The 20,496-nt window shown below is 34.9% G+C and overlaps 2 protein-coding genes and 1 long non-coding RNA gene across 5 annotated transcripts; 2 read left to right on the top strand and 1 right to left on the bottom strand.

The window, feature by feature from the left end:
- The first annotated feature begins 5,625 nt into the window (after nucleotides 1-5,625).
- Nucleotides 5,626-13,539, top strand: LOC104223278 (CBL-interacting serine/threonine-protein kinase 3-like). Of its 2 annotated transcripts, none has more exons than XM_009774691.2 (15): nucleotides 5,626-5,642; nucleotides 7,278-7,469; nucleotides 7,954-8,016; nucleotides 8,298-8,369; nucleotides 8,557-8,664; nucleotides 9,096-9,176; nucleotides 10,322-10,375; nucleotides 10,808-10,933; nucleotides 11,023-11,112; nucleotides 11,430-11,552; nucleotides 11,667-11,774; nucleotides 11,892-12,005; nucleotides 12,112-12,168; nucleotides 12,254-12,328; nucleotides 13,169-13,539. In XM_009774691.2, exons 2-15 carry the CDS (start codon nucleotides 7,299-7,301, stop codon nucleotides 13,241-13,243), a joined length of 1,317 nt encoding a protein of 438 aa, XP_009772993.1. In that variant the 5' UTR covers nucleotides 5,626-5,642; nucleotides 7,278-7,298; the 3' UTR covers nucleotides 13,244-13,539. The 2 variants fall into 2 exon arrangements, with proteins under 2 accessions (XP_009772993.1, XP_009772992.1); XM_009774690.2 differs by lacking the exon at nucleotides 5,626-5,642 and adding an exon at nucleotides 5,692-5,858.
- Nucleotides 13,540-14,076: 537 nt separating this feature from the next.
- LOC104223277 (probable serine/threonine-protein kinase PBL2) lies at nucleotides 14,077-18,314 on the bottom strand. Of its 2 annotated transcripts, none has more exons than XM_009774688.2 (6): nucleotides 18,152-18,314; nucleotides 17,110-17,417; nucleotides 16,508-16,643; nucleotides 16,062-16,198; nucleotides 15,853-15,976; nucleotides 14,077-15,002 (listed from the first exon to the last, which is right to left on the bottom strand). In XM_009774688.2, the coding sequence occupies exons 1-6, from the start codon at nucleotides 18,210-18,212 to the stop codon at nucleotides 14,662-14,664; spliced, it is 1,107 nt and encodes a 368-aa protein (XP_009772990.1). In that variant the 5' UTR covers nucleotides 18,213-18,314; the 3' UTR covers nucleotides 14,077-14,661. The 2 variants fall into 2 exon arrangements, with proteins under 2 accessions (XP_009772990.1, XP_009772991.1); XM_009774689.2 differs by lacking the exon at nucleotides 18,152-18,314 and adding an exon at nucleotides 17,706-18,086.
- LOC104223276 (uncharacterized) lies at nucleotides 15,986-17,731 on the top strand. The gene is made up of 3 exons (XR_710065.2): nucleotides 15,986-16,180; nucleotides 17,189-17,299; nucleotides 17,382-17,731. It is a non-coding gene; the product is annotated as an uncharacterized lncRNA (long non-coding RNA).
- Nucleotides 18,315-20,496: the final 2,182 nt, after the last annotated feature.

Raw genomic sequence — 20,496 nt, 5'->3', positions numbered from 1 at the left:
CGGTGGAATGGATAAGATCTTTTTAGGGGCGAATCTAATATAATAATTACGAGTTCACATGAACCCAATAATTTTTACCTAGATCATGTACTAATATTAAAAAATTAATTGAATATATAAGAATATTGATCTCGGAAATTATTTATTGTATATTAACTTGCGATCGCAGTAAAAACACGTAAACTTAATATTCTGGATCTATCTCTAAATCTCTTTGAAACATATGTCAGTCCCACAACAGGCTAGTTGGATGGTAAGAAGAATAATTGGCTCAAGAAATATCTTGCTACAAGCTCAGAACTCCAATGATCATAATACTAGTAGCATCAGGCAAATATACTTACAGTTAATGGGAGACTTGCCAAAAATAAGCTGAAAATGTCTAGTGTTTCAGAACTCTGCTCGACCAAAGACAGTTTTCAATATGTGGTTGTTGTTACATGGAAGATTGCCTACCAAAGACAGACTAGCTAACTAGGGATTAAATGTCACCCATCAGTGTATTACGTGCCAAGGCCAAGTTGAAACAAGGGAACACCTGTTTGTGCAGTGCTCATATGCAACGGAACTGTGGAGGAAAATTCTGAGATGGATTCAAGAAGATCATATGACCATTTCCAGCTGGGATCAACACCTCCAATGGATCATCAAGAAAGGTAAAGGGAAGTCAAACAAAGCCAGTATTTTCAGGATGGTTTATGCTGAAACCTCATATGCACTATGGATTGAAAGGAACACACGTACATTTGAGCAAAGATATCGTAACATTGATGTATTAGCAATAGAAATAGCTTACATTTGTAATGTTACAGTAGGGCCTCGAGCTAAGAATCAGATACAACAATTTTATCTAGAAGAGTAGATTAGTTTCTATGTTCTTAGGTTAGCATTTTTGTTTATTGCTTTGAGATAGTCAGCTTAGTTTTGCTTGACTATGGAATTGTAAAGTCTGATCCTCGGTGATTAATACAAAAAAAATTTAATTACCAAAAAAAAGGATCGTTAAATCTCTTTACTCTTAACCAAATATCTTAGGTTTAAGCCTTGCGAATGAAAAAATCATACTGGAAAGCACTTCTCTTTGTAATGAACCTTATATAACACAATCATACTAATGAAGAAAAGTCATAAATCTATTAAATAGTCTATACCATGATTATATAGACATGCATGTTGTGATTCAAATATTGGGCAGCTCTTTCTCTTGATATGAAGATCATGATTGGAACTTCATATTTATCCTTTTAGTAAGTTAATAAATTCATTTATAATTTGACAAAAAACTTAAATGAAAGTTTAATTCAGCTCAAGAAAACGATTGTGGTTCGATTCCGTTCCATACAATGCTTTTTTTGTCAATCAATCAACGCCTGACATAGTAATTTTTATTTAGATTTTATATTTGTATTAAAAAATTCACTACTTTTATAAAGAATATTTAGCTCTAAACCAATCCACCGATCCGCTAATTATTACTCCCTCCATTTCATATTAAATGAGGTAGTTTGACTCAGCACGAAGTTTAAGAAAAAAGAAGAAGACTTTTGAAAATTGTGGTTTAAAAAGTTTAAGGGGTAAAAAGTTTGTGGGCCCATGACATTTTTGTGGCTATAAAAACTTCTCATTAAGGGTAAATGGGTAAAATGAAAGAGTTTAAAGTTGAATTATTTCCAAATTTAGAAATGTGTCATTTATTTTGGAACAGACTAAAAAGGAAAATACCTCATTTAATATAAAACGGAGGGAGTATATATTAATTGTGATTGTTGTAGAACCCATCAAACTTCAAATTTTAAATCCGCTTCTGAAAAAGATATATTCGATATTTTTACCGAACTAAATTAGTTAGTTAAGAAATTATAAATTAAATGGGAAGATGTATTTAGTTGACAATGATTAGGTGTTAAAAGTTCTTTAAAAATGTACTAATATATATTGATTTTATTAAATAAATGAAATACTATCCGAAATAGGTTTACGTGAGGAAATTTCCGCAAGTACAGAAACACGGTACGTACATAATAAGGACAAAGAAAGATAAGAGCAGTTGCTGTCACACCATATTACTTTGGATTTTTTTGTATATTAAAAAAAAAGGAAAACTATCACATATGTCCATCTATAAATAGCTTATTATAAAAATTAATAAATTTATAAAATATTATTAATATTAGAATACTAGTAATATTAGCCAATTAATTATTTGTAGCAAAAAAAGGTCAAATATTTTTTTTTGAGTGAGTGTTATTAGAATAAATTGAATACATTTTAAGGAATTTAAATCTCAGTTTTGGGATGATTTGATGGAGTTTTGAGATGGTTTGAATTAAATTAGAAGTAAAAGATGCACGTGAAAAAAATGACGTGTAATGCACTGTGAATCATTTGTATATTACATATGTATCATATTTATATCAAATATGTATCACATGTATATCTATGTGTACCTATATGTGAGATACATACGTGATACATGATTGATACATGTGTCGTAGAAGAATTATTTGAACTCGATTTTAACTATGAATTTTGATACCAAATCAGCCTAAATCACCTGATTGATACATGTGTTGTAGAAGAATTATTTGAACTCGATTTTAACTATGAATTTTGATACCAAATCAGCCTAAATCACCTGATTGATACATGTGTCGTAGAAGAATTATTTGAACTCGATTTTAACTATGAATTTTGATACCAAATCAGCCTAAATCACCTCCAATCTTCTCAAATTTTGCATATTGACTCATCTATAAATTTTCATTGAATTTCAACCATACCCATTGAAAAAGGTTATTTGAATCTTGTAAATATATTTTTTTGTATTTCATCACCTTATTTGCTACCTCATCCATGTAATTTCCTTCCCGTTTTGCATCTAATGTTGCTAATTATGCTTTAAAATATGGCAAGAAATCTTTGCGCGTGATTCTTGGAGAGAAAAATCTTATTTATTTAGGTTTTCAATTTTTATATGTGCTTGATTAGTTTTAATAAGTCTATAATTTGTGGTTAGGGGTTGATAAACTAAAACTTATATATTTCTGTAAGATTCCCTATTAAAAAATGTGTTGTGGTTTTATCACAAATCAATTATTTGAGCCATTAAAAATTGTGTTGACATGAATATGATTCTTTAGCCTTTAATAAGATATTTTTAATTCGAACTGTAAAATTGAAAGAAGAGAAAAATCGAATGGGTCGTTTTTACATGTATAAATCTAAATTAATCTAATTAGTTTCATACACGTCTTTTTCTCGGAGGTCTACAATCATTATGTGGCATAAGAATTACATCCCAGAAATTAATAGTATATTACTTTGACGAATGCTGTATATTTTCTAATTCTAGTTAGACTTCTCTATAATAACATTTCGATATAACAATACTTCACTATAAATATTAAGTTTTTTCGGAATTAACTTTTATGTTATGTTATAATATATATCCTCTATAACAACACTTTATTATAATATTAAAAAATATTCGGATCAGACGAGACTGTTATAGAGAAATTTATCTGTACAAAAAATACAAAACATAGGATAGAAACAAAATAAATCAATGCGTCAAGTTCAAAATTATCCTCAAAATGACACAAACCACATGCATGCACCGCCGAATTCCTTTCATCACGAGACCATTTGGTCCCACCCTCCAATAATAGCACGTGGACTAGATTCTCCTATTTTATTTATTTACTTATTTTAGATAATTTATCCTTACAGCTTGTTTGGATGGTTACCTATTCTATTGTATCGTATTGTTATTTTAAATACAATATTTATTTTGATTGTTACTTAAATTTTATTGTATCGTATTGTTAAATCCGTCATTACGTAGTGATGAAATGTGTCACTTTATGTAACGACCGATTTGGTGTGGTCGCGTCGTTACCTTGTCCTTTTCTCTCAATTTCACCCTTTATTATTATTAAATAATTTTATTTTATCATTTACCCTACCTTTTTATATACCGTATCATAATTTTTCTTTATAATATTGCAAGCTTATTCATCATATTACTGGTGCATGATAACATGAAACGACGACAAGACGACACAATCCATCCAAACATTATATTCAACAAACAAGTACAATACAAAACAATACGATACATTATGAAATTTATAAATAATGTGAACATTAAAATTGAACTCATCAAATTTAAATCTTATACGTAGAAACAATTGTTGAAATAGATAAAGAACAACCTTTCCTTATACAATTAAATCACTTACAATATATTTACATGTAAATCTCTGTAATAACAATTACTCTATTGGTAAACTAGTAAATATGTTACTGTTATTACATGTTAAAATTCCCTCATAGTAAAAACATATTTATATTATTCGTGTATGTAACTTAAATTCTTTAACAAATTGGCAGTTGAATTATTTCATTATTCGTTTATCGAATAAATTAATTTCGACAAATTTCACTAATGTTTTATGTTTTATCTTTGTTTCAACTCATATAGCGGGTATCAAATATCGGGTGAGAAATTAAAAAAAACTTTTGTAGTACATGACTAGAGGTCTCACATTCGAGCCCTGGGTATGGAAAAAATCTTGTTAGGAGCTCTTCTCCTTTAAATGGGCCTTATGCCGGGTGAAATTGAAAAATAGCCAGATTTACAAGTGGTAATTAAAAAATAGCCATAGTTTCAAAGTGATTGAAATTTAGCCACTTTTCATGTAAAGATAAATTAGAACGAAAATACTGTCAAAATTCGGAAAATATTCCAGCATAATATACTGGAGTTCGAATTTTTTCAATGTGAACTTCCAACATAACATATTGAAGTTCCAGCCTAATATACTGAAGTTCTAGCATAATATACTAGAGTTACAACATAATATGCTGGAAGTTCAAACACAGGTGGTCCAATCTCCAGTATATTATGTTGGAGTTCCAGCATAGTATGCTGGAAGTTCATACATAGGTGCTCCAATCTCTAGTATATTATGCTGAAACTTTTCGTGTACTAGAGTTTCAGCATAATATGCTGCAAGTTCATACACATGTGCTCCAATCTCCAGTATATTATGTTGGATTTCCAGCATAGTATGCTGGAAGTTCATACACAGGTGCTCCAATCTTTAGTATATTATCCTGGAACTTTTCGTGTACTGGAGTTCCAACATAATATGTTGGAAGTTGATACATATGTGCACCAATCTCTAGTATATTATGCTAGAACTTTCCGCATTACAGCAAAATAGTGGCTATTTTTCAATTACTTGAGAAAGGCTGACTATTTTTCAATTACTAATAGGAAAACTGGTTAGCGCGTATTATTTTTACCCTTATGTCATACAAATCCAAATATAGTCGGACTCCAATACGAAAACTGGATATCTGTTGAGAAACCAAAAAAAACTCACATAGCATATAAAAGATTGTTATTATTATTTTTTAACTATGTGCCTTTGCTAATATTTGAGTTTAGAAACTTACTAAAATATCAATAATACTAATAGTAATTAATTTTAGCACTTTATTTACTTACCTGAAAAAGACAAGAGAAAACATGGAATTGGAATGTAATGACATCATGTTAATGGAGTGTCCACACATTTATATCTGGTAAAATAATAATTGAGTCTTTTCTTATCGTGTATGCACAACCCTACAACGTAAGCATTAATTTGTTTACTATATAATAATGATAATAAGCTAATAAAAGGCAAATTTTTATACTTGTGGTTGTGATACAAAAAGCTACTCTTTTTAAGTTTCTTGAAAACAGTTTGGTTTATTTAGTGGAGGGAGAAGAAACCATTTCATAAATCTGAATTTTCAAGATTTGATTGCTTGTTTTTCACAGTGAAATTTGCTCTGCTCAGCTCAAAGTATATGCTTTTTCCCTTACTCTTTTGCCTATAAAATTTTGTTAGATTGATTAAAAAAAATGTGTTTGTTGTTCATATTAATGAAGTAGCCATGTGGGAATTTGCTAAATTTTGCAATTTAGCCTTTTGGGTGTTCTATGGAACAGTGATTAGAGAATTTCAGTTAAGTTAGTTTGAGATCCTTTTTCTACTTTTTTGAAGTTTTCAAGAAAGTTTTTCTTTATCTGCATTTCATGTACTCAACTTCTGAAACAGTTCCTTTTTTTTTTTTGTGTGTGGGGTTTTGCTATTAGTGTATCTTGTGTTCCTTTTGAGTGCAAATTCTGAAATTGGGTAACTTGGATTTTGTTCATTGATCTTGAATTTGAAGTTTTATTTTCTTGAATTGTCTTCTCTTGTTGACGAGGGTCTGTTGGAAATAGCCTCTTTATGTTCACGGTAAGGGTAAGGTCTGCGTACTCGCTACCCTCCTCAGACCCCTGGTATTACACTGGATTTGTTGTTGTTATATCTTCTCTTGTTGAAGGGACTTAAGAAAGTTCTTTTCTTTATGCATCCGAATATGTGGAAATCAGTTCTTGAATCTTGAAGTTAAGAATTTTGCTTGTTTAATCACTGTTTAGTGAAAAGCTGTGTTTTTTTTTTTCTTCTTTCACTTTTTCCTTTTTGGATGAAGATTCTATAAGAAATTGAGGTTATTCTGTTGTGAAGTTAGTTTCAGTTCTAGCTGGATTATGCTATGATTTGTTGCTGATTTTTAGTAAAAAAAATTAAAGGTGGTTGGATCTCTCTCAATCTCTCTCTCTCTCTCTCACACACACACACACACAGACATGTTGTTTGATCATTGATTGCCCCAATAATTCTTTGTTATTTTATTCAGTCTCACTGGTTTTTTTTAAAATTTCCAAGAAATGTATTTTATATATGACTTAGTTTAGTTAACTGGTGTTGTCATCTTAATATCATCCTTACTCCTTTTAAATTTTAGGGAAGTAAATCAACAAGGAGTTGGATATATTGAAAGGATCTTTTCTATGTGTTTGGAAGGATTATTTTGAGACCAAAATTCTTAGAAATTACATTAGTCCTCAACTTGCAAAAATGGGACTACTTTTTATGTTGAAGTAGCTAAATATATATTGGAAGGATCTTCATTTCTGTCTGTATGTTTGTGTGACAACTCTGCAGATGAATTGAATGAAATGTAAGTTGTAGAGTCATTTGTGTATGTAATAGCATACTTCTCTTTGTTGTCTGATTTATTGTCGGCTTGTTGCCAAGGTTTACTTTGTTAGCTTTCTCATGACGCCTTGTTATTTCGATCCCAACAACTTATTTATATAATAGCATTTTATTAGCGTTGTGTATGAATAATGTGAGGGGTTAATTGTAACTGCAACATTCTACTTTCTACAGAATCGTGTTGGTGTGTTGATAATGAATCGGGCAAAAATCAAGCGTAGAGTTGGTAAATATGAAGTCGGAAGGACAATTGGCGAGGGAACGTTCGCTAAAGTCAAGTTCGCAAGGAATTCAGAGACGGGGGAAAATGTGGCAATCAAGATTCTTGATAAAGATAAGGTCCTTAAGCACAAAATGGCTGAACAGGTAAACTCTTTCAAGTTCTCCTTTCATTTTGCACTCTTGAACTACTGTCTTTTCCGTTGTCTTTCGTTTATGATCGATGCAAGTCAATCTAACTTGGATTGCAGAAATCTATTTGAATAATGTCTATTCATTATGTTTTATGGTCTTTGACCCGTTGTGCATCCACTCTTGTACTCTCTCCCCTCCGGTTTATCTGATCCTTTTCGATTTTCGAGATTCAAACTACTTAAACATTGACCAACATTTTGAAATGCATTTTTCATCATATGGATAGGAGAACAATTGCAACTTATAGTACTATTCGTATAAATTTTTAACTTAATATTGAGTTAATCTTATCCAATTTAGCTTCAAATATTAGTCAAACTGACTCTCGAAAAGCGAAAAGGTTCACATAAACTGGAGCAAAGGGAGTATGGTTTATTTTGTTTCTTGTGTGAGTTTCTGATAAGATATTGTCAACGTCTTGTGTATAATTTGACAGATAAAACGGGAAATTGCTATAATGAAGTTAATCAGACATCCCCATGTTGTACAGTTATACGAGGTTAGTCCTATCTCTACGTCCGCATGTGTTGTTTGGGTGAGTATGCTTAGTTTATACTTCTTTATGAAGGCAATGTACACATCTGAATCGTGTATATCTGTCGCGCTGGTCCTGCTGAACTAAGAACCAAGCCATTTGATTGTGCATACTTTGTGTCAAGTTGGTCTCTTTTTCTATCTCAAACGCCGTAATCTAGACCCGAGCACTCTTTGAAAGAAAAAAAACATAACTTCACAAAATGTAAGATGTGCACATAACTTCCCTATTTCATTTGCTCGCAGGTGATGGGAAGCAAGACAAAGATATTCATCGTTTTGGAGTTTGTTACGGGTGGAGAGTTATTTGACAAAATTGTAAGGCCGATTCTTCCTTTTCATGTCACTCAAAAAAAAAGTATCAATCTTTTTCTTGCTGATTCCAGATTTGGTTTTTATCTGCTTTTGAGCAGCTATTAAAACCTATTTTGGTGCTTAAAGTCTTTTGCTACTTTTGACTTCAATTGATCATTAAAGTTTATCACCTGATTTATTGATGTAAAAGGTAAATCATGGACGAATGCGCGAAGAAGAGGCAAGGAAGTATTTTCAGCAGCTTATCAATGCAGTTGATTATTGCCATAGTAGGGGAGTCTATCACAGAGATCTAAAGGTCGGTATTGTTTCCGTTAAAGCACTTCAGTTATTTTCTACTCTTTTTGCTCCAGAGCTACTGTCTTTGTTTCCCTTGCGTCGGTCCTACCTTTTCTTGCGGATTTAACTTATATACACTGATAGTGTAAATAATCTTTCTAATTTAAGGTTATTATAGATAGTTATTGCAGAGGCGGAGCTAGAGAAGTAGATACAGATTCGGAAAAACCCAGTAGTTTTTTGCTTAGACCCTGTATTTGTATGGGGAAATTCACTAAATATGTATAAATATTAAACTGCGAACCCAGTAACTAAAACGAGCTATAGGCGGTGACAAGTTCGGAACACATAAACTTCAAATTCTGACTCCGCTTCGGTTATAGGTCACTTTAACTGAAATTTTACTCTGTCAGTTGCACAGGAATTAAAACTCAATTTTTTGCTATGCAGCCTGAGAATTTACTGTTGGATTCTTCTGGTAATCTCAAGGTTTCTGATTTTGGATTGAGTGCTCTATCCCAGCAAGTCAGGGTAACTATTTTCTATAACTCTTCAACTTTTGATATGAAGTATTTAACTGCTCTACTTTGTGGTTATCAATTTTTAATGCAGTGAAAACACTGTTATTTCAGCCCTTACTGAGCTTGTTTCGTTAACCTAAATACTTACAATCCTCCATTGATCCTAAAGCTGATCATGGTGTCAGACGGGAACAAACTTATCCACACCTGCTGTTTATAGTAAACCAATAAACATGTGTTCTTGATAGGCACTTTTATCGCTAGCCATGGTTAATTAATATACTTAATCATAGTAACTTAATGTGGTTTGATGTAAACACCGGGTGCGGATAAGTTTTTTTCGGTCAGACACTCACCCCCTATGTTGTGTGGACTCTCCAAAATGCTGCCGCACCCATATCGGATCCTCCAAAAATACACTACTTTTGGAGAAACAGGCACGTACCCGGCAATATTTTCTTAGAGTCCAAGCAACATAGCTCACCCCACAATAAGTTGCCTTGTCAAGCCTCATATCAACCAAAAAGAACAAGTTAGAGAACTTCACATACTGGAAAAAAAAGTAACGTACATCTAATCATATCCTTATCTTTTGGGAACATGTTGCTCATTCTACGTTAGTACTTATGAAATCTGCAGCCTAGTACCTAACTGTTGCGCAGGGCGTTCTAAATGTCATCCTTCAGAACGCAATTACCATCAATTAATCATCTGTATCAGTTTGTGTTCCAGTATAAACAAAAATTTTCAATTATCTTGTGTCTACAACTTCGACGCCCATGAATTTGGTGATATCTGGTTTGTAGTTGAGAGAAGAAATCACTATGTCACTAACTTGTCGAGACAGTTCTCTAGGTCATTTTTGGTGAATTTCATTGGAAGAATAAATAGCTGTTGCGTTAGCAATAATAGACAGCTGACTACTTGTTTGTCTTAATTGCCTCCAATGTCATTGTTAATGGACTTCTTTTTGTTTTTATTTCTTACATTGTGACAAAAAAGTCATGAGTGATTGTAGTAATTTCTCTCGTTATGTCAAGTCTGCTGATCATTTTAGCTTTCAAATGGAATAAATTTCTTTCTCCACATTTTGACGAGAGTCACGAGACTCATATTCAGTCAGATACTGTTCTTAGTTTTTGTTGTAATTTCCAGGACGATGGCTTACTACATACCACCTGTGGTACTCCCAACTATGTTGCTCCTGAGGTATAACAAAACTGGTTTGCATAACTTTCTGTTCGTATTCATGTATACCTATTTGATTTTGCTGTAACAGACTAGCAAAAGATAAAGCATTCATTTAGCTTGAAAATGGACTCGTAGTTAGAAATCAGATGCTTTCTCAACAACTATCTTTAGAATGTCCTATCTCTCTCTTTAATGCTTTAAAACAAGGCACAAGGCTTTGTTTAAAATAGGAGTTATAGTAGTTCTAGCTATTCGATTCGAATGAGTTACCTCACTTCCTTTACTTTGCCCAAAAAAGGAAAAGAAAAAGAAAGTTCAACATATCAAAAAGCGATTTCACATTTTTGGTGGCCTCCTACATCACCGACCACATCGAAAATTTACGTAAGGTTGAAAGATTTAGAAAACATCAACTAAATCTTAGCCTGAAAAATCGGACTCCTTTATTAGGTACTCAATGACCGAGGATATGATGGAGCAACGGCAGACCTCTGGTCGTGCGGAGTCATACTCTTTGTACTGCTTGCAGGTTACTTGCCTTTTGATGACTCCAATCTCATGAACCTGTATAACAAAGTGAGTATTTTACTTAACCATTTCATACCATTCAATCTTTTTTGTTCATCTCTTGGCTAGTTTCACTATATCTATTTTGGTATGCACAGATATCTGCTGCTGAATTTACTTGCCCACCATGGATCTCTTTTGCTGCCATGAAGTTAATTACTCGCATCTTGGATCCAAATCCTACGACGGTATACATACTGGACATTTCAACAGAACCTTCTTGGTTTATAGCTTGTGACTACATTAGGATTTCTTTTCATTTTTGGCCCATCGACTGTAATTAATTACAGTCGCTAGCCAAAATATACAAAGCATATACACTAATTAGTTATATAATATGTATATTTATGTGTGTGTATATACGTTCTGTATATTAGATGTATATTTATACTTAATATACAAAACATATGCACTTGCCGGCTATTGTTTTGGAGGGCTTCCCAATAATGTAATCCCCCCCCCCCTCATTTTTTCCTCTTATTCATGAGATATATATTCTATGCAGCGTATTACCGCCCCTGAAATTTTGGAGGATGAGTGGTTTAAGAAAGATTATAGACCACCTGTTTTTGACGAGATAGAAGATGCAAACCTGGATGATGTTGAAGCTGTTTTCAAAGACTCTGAAGTAAGCATACCGAACATATCGAATGCAATAAATTTTGTGTTGAATTTAGAGGAAAGAAGTGGCTGTAGTATGAAATTTATCTCACATGTTACTCCTTCCTTGGCGTTACAACAGAAATATCATGTAACAGAGAAAAAAGAAGAGAAGCCAACTTCCATGAATGCATTCGAGTTGATTTCTATGTCACAAGGACTTAACCTTGGCAATCTCTTCGACGAACAGGTCACAAACATTATTTTGTTTTAAATACTTTTCCACTTTGTAGGAAACATCATCGATGATGTTTGTACTGTTCCATTCTTCCTATATTGACAAATGCGTTGATACCGTTGCTCTCAGGGATTCAAGCGAGAAACGAGGTTCACATCTAAATGCCCGGCCAACGAGATAATCAGTAAGATCGAAGAAGCTGCTAAACCTCTCGGCTTTGATGTTAGCAAAAAGAACTACAAGGTGGTGATGAAATTCAGTGATTCATTCAATTCGCATGTAGATTCTTCTAATATGTTTAAAAGTTATTGTAATGGAAATGAAGCATTAAACCGTTCTTATGTTTCAGATGAGGCTCCAAAATCTGAAAGCCGGAAGAAAAGGGAACCTTAATGTTTCCACTGAGGTATTTAAATGTGCATCCGAGTTGACCTTCTTTTAAGGTGGATATTTCTTATTTTATTCTGAACGCTGTTTGATCTTCAAATTAGGTATTTCAAGTTGCTCCATCTCTTCATATGGTTGAGGTGCGCAAGGCAAAAGGTGACACTTTGGAATTCCACAAGGTACAATATTCGGCTAAACTTCCAAAATAATATTAAAATGACAATGCTGAACTCAGGAAGCAGTACCGACGATCAGTAGGTATTCGTAGGTGTTTTGACGCGTATAATCGCAAACTAATTGTTCCAAGAGGAACACAAACTTGAGGTTTAAATTGGTAAAAAGAACATTCTATTAAAAGACTAAGGGGTCATTTGGTATGATGGATTAGCAAAAATAATCATGGGATAAAAATTTAGTACTACCTTATCCCTCTTTTAGTTATTATTCTTGGGAATAAGTTATCTCAAGATTAAAAATAGTACTGGTATAACTTATACCTGCCAGAAGGGAGAATAATAATTCCAGGAGAAAGCAGTAAAATTGACAATTTCAGGATTAATACAACATACCAAATGATCAATAAGAAATAATACCATGATAACTAATCCCAGCGTAATTAGTCCAGTTTAACTAATCCCAACATGACTTGTCTTCAAACCAGACGATCCCTAAGAGTTGTATGCATGTTTAAAGATTAGAGGGGGTGCGATGTAGGCAGTCTATCCTGATGCAAGCATCAATGGCTGATTCCATGGCTCGAACCAGTAACCTATAGGTCACATGGAGACAACTTTTACCGCTGCTCCAAGGCTCCCCTTCATACAGGGTATTTGTGTAGCGACAAATTTAAGATTAAGGTGTAGTTTTGATTGGTTTATTAATCAGTTTCTTCGCATGCTCCTCCGGTCTTCTTGAACATTTTTCGCTAGTGATCAGTTCATTGCTATTGCTACTGTTATAAGATTGGTTTATTTCTTCTTTTGCTCAACCAATTTCTTGTCGGTCTTTTCTTTATGCAGTTCTACAAGAATCTTTCAACCTCCTTAGATGAAGTTGTATGGAAAACTGAAGAGAACATGGAAAAGAAAAAGTGAAGAGCAATAGACTTTGCATTTTTTTAAAGAGCTCTATTGCTTCCAATTGTAAGAACTGTTGTTCTTTCTTTACTATTGTTTGTCCTTTCCTTTGTTTTTCTTTTTCTTTTGAGGCTATCTTTTCTGGGACTTTTTTCTCTTATAAGAGAATTACCGTAGAAGGGTTTCTCAAATTGTTTCATTAGTTGTAGGTGTTAGACAGACAGCAGAGTTTGTTCCTATTAAGGTGAAGTTTGTATAATCTGTCACTTTTGACAAATGTGATTGCAATTGTATACTGTATATTGGATTCTTCAGACTTTTGTTTCTCTGTAGAAAATCTTTATTTCATTAATCCTCTACCTAGAAAATATTGGTCCCAACCCTGTGCCAGTCAGCTCGGTGCACTTAGCTCCTGATTATGCATGGAATCCGAGGAAGGGTTAGATCACATTAGGTTTATTCCTATGTTGCTTGGACTTTTGAAAAATGCTGCCTGGTGCGTGTCTGATCCTTGAAAAGAAGTGCATTATTGAAGGATTTTACATACGTACCGCAATATTTTTGGAGAGTCCAAGCAATATAGGTCTATTCTACATAGTTTTACCTTGCATTTTTGCAAGATTGTTATAATACATAAAAAAGATCAGAAAAAAAGTTGTTTGGTAATATATATATATATATATATTTTTTTTTTTTTTTTTTTTTGTGTGTGGAAATTATGAAGAATGTGAAAAGAGAAACTAAAACAATTTAGCCCCCCCCCCCTTTATATTTCAAGATTTTCTGAACACACAGGTTTATATTATTCTCAATAGACTCTTCTTTTCTGTGGTTTCTATTTGGAAAGTAACTTCCATTCAATAGTATATGCCCAGATTTTATTTTCTGGGCAGTGAACATTTCTTTTCTGCCAATCAAAAATATGTGTCTCTGGTTGGTTGGGGGGAGGGGGGCTCCCTTTTGAAGCTTATTTTCTTGGGCTTTTAACACATTTGACTAGTCGATCAAAAATAATTACAGCTGTCAACCAAATATACACTGAAATGTATATTATACATTAATATACAAAAATATGTATTTTTCGATTATTATGTTGGGGGGTGGGGCGGCTATGCTGTGTAAAAATCCCTTTTTTCATTTTAGTCATCCATGCACCCCTGTCAATGACTATTCACATGATGGACACTTCTACTGCTATTGGTAACTATGAGAATACTTTGAGGGTGAACTTATCTTGTCATCTGCATTGTCTAATCTGTTGTAAACTCTTATTAGCAGAGGCGAAGCCAGGATTTAGAGCTTATGGGTTCGAGGTTCTAGTCCCTTTAAGTTACTGGGTTCTAAATTAATAATTTTTACATATTCAATAAATTTCTTAAGGGAAATATATGATCTGGATCAAAGTGACTGGGTTCAGCCGAACCATAGTCGATGGGCTAGCTCCGCCTCTGCTTATTAGTAACATCTTTTGGTGCTTGCACAAGCTCTAGTGTTGCTAGAACTTCATTCATGGTTGGCCTAAGTTTCGGATCGACGTCGAGGCACCTCAGGGCAAGGGCAGCAGCAGTTTGGGCACCTTTCTTAGAGTACTGTCCTCCTAATCTTGTGTCCATGATTCTTAGCACTCTTCTGCTATCACTTAGGAATGGTGTTGCCCATTCCACCAATGTTTCATCAACCCCTCCTGCATTTTCATCACCCGTTGCTCGTTTCCCGGAGAGCAACTCTAATAGAACAACCCCAAAACTGTAGACATCATTCTTTGGTGTTAAGTGACCTGTTTGGAACAAGTTGAGTTGGAAACATTAGTGAAAAGGCCTGCAAAATATCAGATACTTTAAGCTCTTTGCACCGACGATTATGTACACGATTAGATCACTTATATGGTAAATACTAGTACATTTCTATGGTAATATTACTTGTGAAAGATGGTAACTAACCTGCTATCACATGTAAATCTATACTGATCATGTAAATATCTTTACACAGTCGGTGCATATAACTTGAATCCAATATCAAACAAGAAAAGGGAAAAGAAAGTTGTCTTTCTAGCATATCTTTCAACTTTTGGCAAATTTACTTATGCTTTGTGATCCTCAAATTTTTACTCCCTTTAACTACTTGAATACATGCTATGACACTTGAGTACACAGGCAGGGCAAGTAATGCAATTGGTTATGCAAAACTATGTGATAAATGAGCCTCTGGATTTTGCCAAAGAGGAATGACTTATTGTAGCTTCTTCTTATAATCCTTTTCTGATATTATATTTGGTCCTGCTCTAATAAACGATGAGTTTAACTTCTATACACTGATAGTATAAAAGAAGCTTTATACTATCTGGTCACCTAAAAGATAACTACAACACATAAATCAATGATAAGTGGGAGTAGTTACCTTAACAAAAACAACTTGCTACAACAGGTTAAATTACACTGATAGTACAAAAAATTTACATTGTCGATGCATATATGTGAAATTCATAAGGATGGTCCGGCCCTTCCCCGGAGCATGCGCATAGGGGGAGCCTAGTGCACCGGGCTGCCCGAAGTATCACAAGAATTGAGATGAGAATTACACTTGACTAGTTTAATTTGAAAGCATAAGTTGAGCTTATTGAAAGAAACCTGATGCAACATATTCTGGTGCAGCATAACCCATAGTGCCTATAACCCTGGTTGAGACATGAGTTCTGTCTCCACTAGGACCATCTCTTGCCAATCCAAAATCTGATAACTTGGCATTGAAATCCTGCACAAGTTCAATCCATAAGTTTTGGAGAAACAGTTTTCTAGTGCTAAACTGCTAATCATTGTTTCAGATTTGGAGAGTTTACTGAATCTAGTAGTATGTTTGAAGCCTTGAGATCGCGGTAAATAACATTTGCTTCAAGGCCGTGTAAGAAGGACAAGCCTCGCGCAACGTCTACAGCGATACACATTCGTGTCGCCCAAGGTATAAGCTGAACTCCCTCTGCATAAAACAATTGAAGGATCAACGATCCAGAGGGGGCATAGTATTCTGCTCAACCAGTGCCTCCTAAAGACTTTTAGTATTTAGGGTGTCAAGTGCTTAAAATTAACCATTTTCGAGATATATATATATATACGTATATAAGATTTCTGCCGAAACTTATGGGGGCCGGTGACCCCTCACTATAACACATAGATCCGCCTCTGCTTCTGTCGATTACTAAGCATGCAAAAATGATGGTTCATGTGAAATGATAGGAAATATGGAGAAATATTTTCTGGAAACAATTCTGTAAATAGATTGACTCACTTTTAAATAAATGATTTTCCAAACTTCCTTTTGTCATGACCTCATAAACAAGAAGCATATTATCAAACTCTGAACAATATCCAATTAACCTCACTAGATTTTCATGGTGAAGCTGTCCTAAGTAGTTAACTTCTGCCTGCAGGTAAGATATATGGAAACAAAATGTTAAACCACTATAGACAATACAAAAGTTTTTATAGAAAATTTTTTGTAACGGCTCAGGTCTAACTGCCAAGGTATTGTCCACTATGACCAAACCTTCGGGACCTCTCAATTTTGTTCACTTAGCTTTAATGCATAAGGCGCCTGGAGCCCTGGACAATTGAACTCGCCTTATCTTGGCAAACCTCAGAGAGGACGCTGAGTTCCTAAGTGGTGAGTGTAACTGTCCACGGACCGCTAGCGGTTGATTTTGAAAGGAGGTTTTTTGTGAAGCTTGCCTTAGACAAATCCCAGATCGAAATGGGAGGAAAACTTTAGGGGCCATATAAGGCGGGTTCACGGGAACAAAATTGTGAGGCTCTAAAGTTTGGGTCAAAGCGGGCAATACCTTAGCAGTTGGATCTGAGCCGTTATAATTCTGTAGTTTCTTGATAACATACAAGCCATTCTCTGTGCCCTTGGAAGCTTTCAGGCTTAAGTTTCTTGACAGCTACCATCATTCCATTTCCTGGTTTGCAGGGAGCAAAAGTATTTTCGTCGATCCATCCTTTGAATACGCATCCAAAACCTCCCTCACCAAGAAGACTATCAGCTCGGAAGTTCCTAGTGGCATTCTTGAGGTCATTGAAGGTAAAGGACTTGAGGTTTCTGTGAACACATGACTCACTTTTGCCAGAACTGTCATAGAATGACTGTTTATGAGAATGCACAGGTTCCTTTTTCTCAGTGCCAGGGCCAGTTTTAGGATCTGAAAATAAGAATTGCAAAGATGTAATCAGCTTGGAAATAGAATTTGACATATAGAATAAGGGAGAGCCGGCGGCGTAACTGGTAAAGTTGCTGCCATGTGTTCAGGAGGTCACGGGTTCGAGCCGTGGAATTGCAGGGTAAGGCTCCGTACGATATACCCTTATGGTCTGGCCCTTCTCCGGACGCCGCACAATAGTGGGAGCTTAGTACACCAAGCTGCCCATTAGAATTGAACAACTATATTGCATTCAACAGAAGGAAGAAATGAGCCATGACAATAACATACATGCTTTAATCATATTATGAACCTTATACATGATTGTGTTTATTATTATTTGCTACAACACAATCATATGGAGGTTGGCTGTATCAATCTTCACTGTCCTGTCGCACCATTTAAGCTTGTCTAACTCCCTATAATAAAAGAAAAATGCTTTCTCCCGCACTATAATACATTTTCTAGTGGCATATAAATCATTGACAAGAGTAAAAGACTCATAGGTTTCTATTCGCCGGATCAAACAGTTTTAGGAAGATTTATTTCAACACTTCGGAACTTTTCGGTTAACCTGAAAATTCATAAATAAATAGAGAAGAAGGTAGAATTATATTTCAAGAATCTCTAAATACATATACAAAAAAGGGTGTTTAAGAAATTACAATGCAGTTCAACTTTTTATTTTATTTTAAATTTTATTCAAAAAAAGCAGAGATAAAGATAGTGGATTCTACCAAAGAACTGGCTTGAAGAAGCATGAGCAAGCTTTGCTGATTTACAAAATAAAATCCCCATTAGTAAAGTGAAGTCACTTTTTACTTATCCCTATATTTAGGAAAAGTGGAAAAAAACAAGAAATTTATAGTAAAAAGGTATAAACTTGGAATAATAGTAGGGTCGAAATCATTAGTTTTCTTCTTTATAGAGTTGATAGTCCCCTAGTAGTGAAATATATAGCTATGGCATAAAGAGTTTTGATTGTCAGCTGCGGCCAGAATATTGTTGAGATGTTCAAAACATTATTTAAAGTTGACTTTGAACATCTTTAAGGTTGACTAGACATTTTAAGGTGGCCTTATTTTTTTGGTATAATCATTTCGTATCCAGAATTCGCTGATCTGACTAATCCACATTCGCATCGTGTAAACCTCATAAAAGAAATAAATGTTCCATGTAAGAGATTTTTCAATTCTCAAAGGTCAAATCCGAAACTTCTGGTTAAGAATGAAGACAAGTAAACTCATCCATTGCAATGCATCACCAACCAGCACATCCACCGATCACTACACCTCCACCACGGAATTGTTAGTTTTTCCAACAATTATGGTGATGTATGGGAGAGGTAAGCAATGATGCAACTCTCCTTAGTGAGATAAGCAATGATGCAATGAGTGGTAGGTGAGATGTGAATATTGCAACTTGATCCTTCTTGGTAGGTGAGATTTGCACTTTTGGTCCCTACCTCAAAACTATAAATACCCCCTTCCATTTCATTGTATAACACACCAAAAAATATATCAAAACTCAAGAAGAAAGAGTTTGAGAGGGAGAGAGATATAGTTCCTTTAGAAATGTTTCCTAACAGGGGAGTGACAAAATAGTGAGTAGAAATACTAGTCGGGTATTTTTCGGAAAACACTTTTGTGTACGCCACTATTTTGGGTAGAGCTCAGGAATTGTTGTACCTCCAAATTATTGGGGAAGTCTCTCTTTGTATGCCTGCTAAATGTTTTAGTGGAAGTTGGTGTCGGATTTGTGGACGTAGCCTAAACGTTTTAGGTGAACCACGTTAAATATTGTGTCATTTATTTTTGGTTTCGTTGATCATTTATTTTATTCCGCTGTGCAGTAGTGTTTAGTGCCACCGGGTCCTAACAAGTGGCATCAGAGCTTTGGTTAGAGTACTATTCATACGTACGGTACTATTCATACGTACGAGTACTATTCATCCATACGGGCACTATTCATATCCACGGTTACTATTCACCGTCGGAATTTTTTTTAGATTGCAGAAGTCTGTCAAATTCTGATCTAAATGGAGGCGAGGACAAGCAAGATGGTCAACCTGAATGGCACAAATTATCACTTATGGAGAAACAAGATGAAGGATCTCCTGTTCGTGACAAAGATGCACCTGCCGGTGTTCAGTTCTCAGAAACCTGAAGATAAGTCAGACGAGGACTGGGAATTTGAGCACAACCAAGTGTGCGGCTACATACGGCAATTTGTTGAAGACAATGTGTACAACCACATTTCTGGTGTGACACATGCAAGGTCGTTATGGGACAAGCTCGAAGAGTTGTATGCCTCTAAAACAGGTAACAACAAATTATTTTACTTGACAAAATTAATGCAAGTAAAATATGTAGAAGGGACAACTGTGGCAGATCACCTTAATGAAATACAAGGGATTGTCGACCAGTTGTCGGGAATGGGCATAAAGTTCGATGACGAGGTACTTGCTCTTATGGTGCTGGCAACACTCCCAGAGTCATGGGAAACCTTGAAGGTTTCAATCACCAATTCTGCACCCAACGGTGTGGTAAACATGGAGACAGTCAAGAGTGGCATTCTGAATGAAGAAATGAGACGCCGATCACAAGGAACATCTTCTTCACAGTCAGAGGTGTTGGCTGTTACGACCAGGGGGAGAAGTCAAAATAAGAGCCAGAGTAACAGAGATAAGAGCAGAGGTAAATCCAACAAATTTGCAAATGTTGAGTGCCATTACTGCAAAAAGAAGGGGCATATCAAAAGATTTTGCCGACAGTTCCAGAATGACCAGAAGAAGAACAAAGGCAAAAAGGTGAAGCCCGAAGAAAGCAGTGATGATGAAACGAACTCCTTTGGTGAGTTCAACGTTGTCTACGATGACGACATTATCAATCTGACAACCCAAGAGATGACCTGGGTGATTGATAGTGGGGCTACCATTCATGCGACGCCACGGAGAGAACTCTTCTCATCTTACACACCTGGAGACTTTGGTCGTGTAAAGATGGGAAATGCCAATTTCTCAACAGTTGTAGGCAAAGGTGATGTTTGCCTAGAGACCATGAATGGGATGAAGCTACTTTTA

Source organism: Nicotiana sylvestris, chromosome 9 (assembly GCF_000393655.2).
Source record: "Nicotiana sylvestris chromosome 9, ASM39365v2, whole genome shotgun sequence".
Classification (NCBI taxonomy): Eukaryota; Viridiplantae; Streptophyta; class Magnoliopsida; order Solanales; family Solanaceae; genus Nicotiana; species Nicotiana sylvestris.
This window is presented reverse-complemented; position numbering and strand designations above follow the sequence as displayed.